This window comes from Priapulus caudatus, unplaced genomic scaffold (assembly GCF_000485595.1).
Source record: "Priapulus caudatus unplaced genomic scaffold, Priapulus_caudatus-5.0.1 Scaffold545, whole genome shotgun sequence".
NCBI lineage: Eukaryota > Metazoa > Priapulida > Priapulimorpha > Priapulimorphida > Priapulidae > Priapulus > Priapulus caudatus.
The window spans coordinates 1,595-3,561 of record NW_014577606.1 but is presented as its reverse complement, the minus strand read 5'-3'; the positions used below and the strand labels follow the sequence as shown (position 1 = coordinate 3,561).

Below are 1,967 nucleotides of genomic sequence, written 5' to 3'. Positions count from 1 at the left end.
CAGAACCTTCTAACATCCGCAAACGTGCTATTGGCCAACGTATTACCCCTCTCGGCGTTTTGACTGCCACTGACCGTACGAGTCCATCACGACCTGGATAAATTTCCTCAATCTTACCCAGAATCCACTCTTGTTTCCTCGTATTGTCCTCCGCTATTAGAACTATATCCCCAATCTTGGCGTTATCATAAACCTCAAACCATTTTTTACGTACATTCAACTCCGATAAATACTCATTTTGCCATCTGTTCCAGAATAACTTGCTGATACGCTGACGAAATTGCCATCTTTTTTCCAATACTGGAATCCCTTGTTCTTGCATCAAGATCTGGCATAACTTGCAAGTTTCGTCCAATCAGCAGGTGACCTGGCGTGAATGGCAACGGGTCTTCCTTATCAGCGGATACCATCGTCAATGGTCTTGAATTTAACTGAGCTTCCACGTCAGTTAAAACAGTCACTAGCTCAATAAACGTCAATTGTGCTTTTCCCAGAAACTTTCGTAGTGGAATCTTAATGCTTCGTATAAGCCGTTCATAGAAACCTCCTTGCCATGGAGCCTTTTCTGTAATGAACTTCCACTCTGTTCCATTATGCCGCAAGCAATCCTGGATCTTTTGCTTGTCCTTCTTGGCTTTGTACAATAACTCCAGCACATTAGCTGCCCTCTTGAATGACTTCGCATTATCTGAGTACAGGACACCATATTTTCCTCGCCTATTTGTCATCCTTTCAAACGCCTGTAAGAACTCCCCAGCTGACATGTTCTCAACCAGCTCAAGATGTACAGCTCTTGTTGTCATACAAGTAAATATTACAATGTAGACTTTCTTTGTGTCATCGCCTCTGGATGTCTTTACGTAAAGTGGACCGGCAAAGTCAGTTCCCACATACAAAAACGGTGGCGCCTCTGTTACTCTCTCTGCTGGTAATGAGCCCATTTTTTGCTTCATAATGGTTGGCTCTCGACATTTCATACACTTCTTTAATATCCTCCTTACTTCTAACCGACCTTTTAGCAGCCAAAATTTACATCTCAGGTTAGCCAACGTTTGTGCGATTCCAGTGTGACTATGCAATTTGTGATAATGCAAAACTATCCTCTCGACTAATACATCGTGATTCGGCAATATTATTGGCTGCCGTGCCTCATCAGGAAGCAACGATCGACATAGCCTGCCACCAACACGAATTACACGCTTACTTTCATCCCACACGGGCGACAACGGCAACAATCTGCTAGTCTTTGAAACCGGTTTTCCAGCTTCCAATAGTCTCATTTCTTCAGGAAATGCCTTGCGCTGAACGCGGTTTATCCAGAACATCTCTTCATTCTGATACTCTGTCAAATTCAGAAGAGCATCATCACTCCCCGAGTCTCGTTGATGTGTGCTCGATGCAAAGAGACTTACGAACTATGGTGATGTTATTGTGCGATGGGAGTCTGGGGGGGGTGGTGGGGGGTGTTGGGAGCGATTTATATTTATCTCTCTGGGTTCTGATATAACGTTCAGTGACAATATTAATGTTATGCGTATTATTGAGGAATACGGTGAAGAAGCTTCCTAAGCTATGGAAAAGCTAGCCAATTTGTAAGTCTTAAAGATAAACGGTATCGGTGAATTCATAAGGTCATGTATTTCCAATAATGTGATATTATTAGAGTCAATATGTCAGCTCTTGTCTTAATGAATATAAATGTGTCGAAACGATTGTTATTTGTTATCAGCCATGGCCTATTTATAGAGATGCCTACAATACCGTTCACCTAGGTTATAAATCAAAGCAAATGGTGAGGCAATGCTTTGTACCAGGACGTCTTTTTAAATATGATACAAGGAGCGAGATCGTATTGTTTTTGTATCTTTTTGCTTAATCGTTGCTAGCTTTATACTCGATAGAACTCTATCATTGAGGTCATTTTAGGGTGTTGGCTATTCTCAATACAGTATTCTTGTACATAGTAT

General features: G+C 41.7%; 1 protein-coding gene across 1 annotated transcript in view; it reads right to left on the bottom strand.

Moving 5' to 3' along the window:
- Positions 1-233: 233 nt before the first annotated feature.
- The window catches only part of LOC106811492, a gene marked incomplete at its 5' end in the record, with an annotated part of 3,060 nt that continues 1,326 nt past the window's right edge, over positions 234-1,967 (bottom strand). Inside the window, 2 exons of the mRNA XM_014815132.1 lie at positions 234-922; positions 1,205-1,342. Of these exons, the coding sequence (XP_014670618.1) occupies positions 234-922; positions 1,205-1,342 (827 nt within the window). The remainder of the gene's footprint in view (positions 923-1,204; positions 1,343-1,967) is intronic.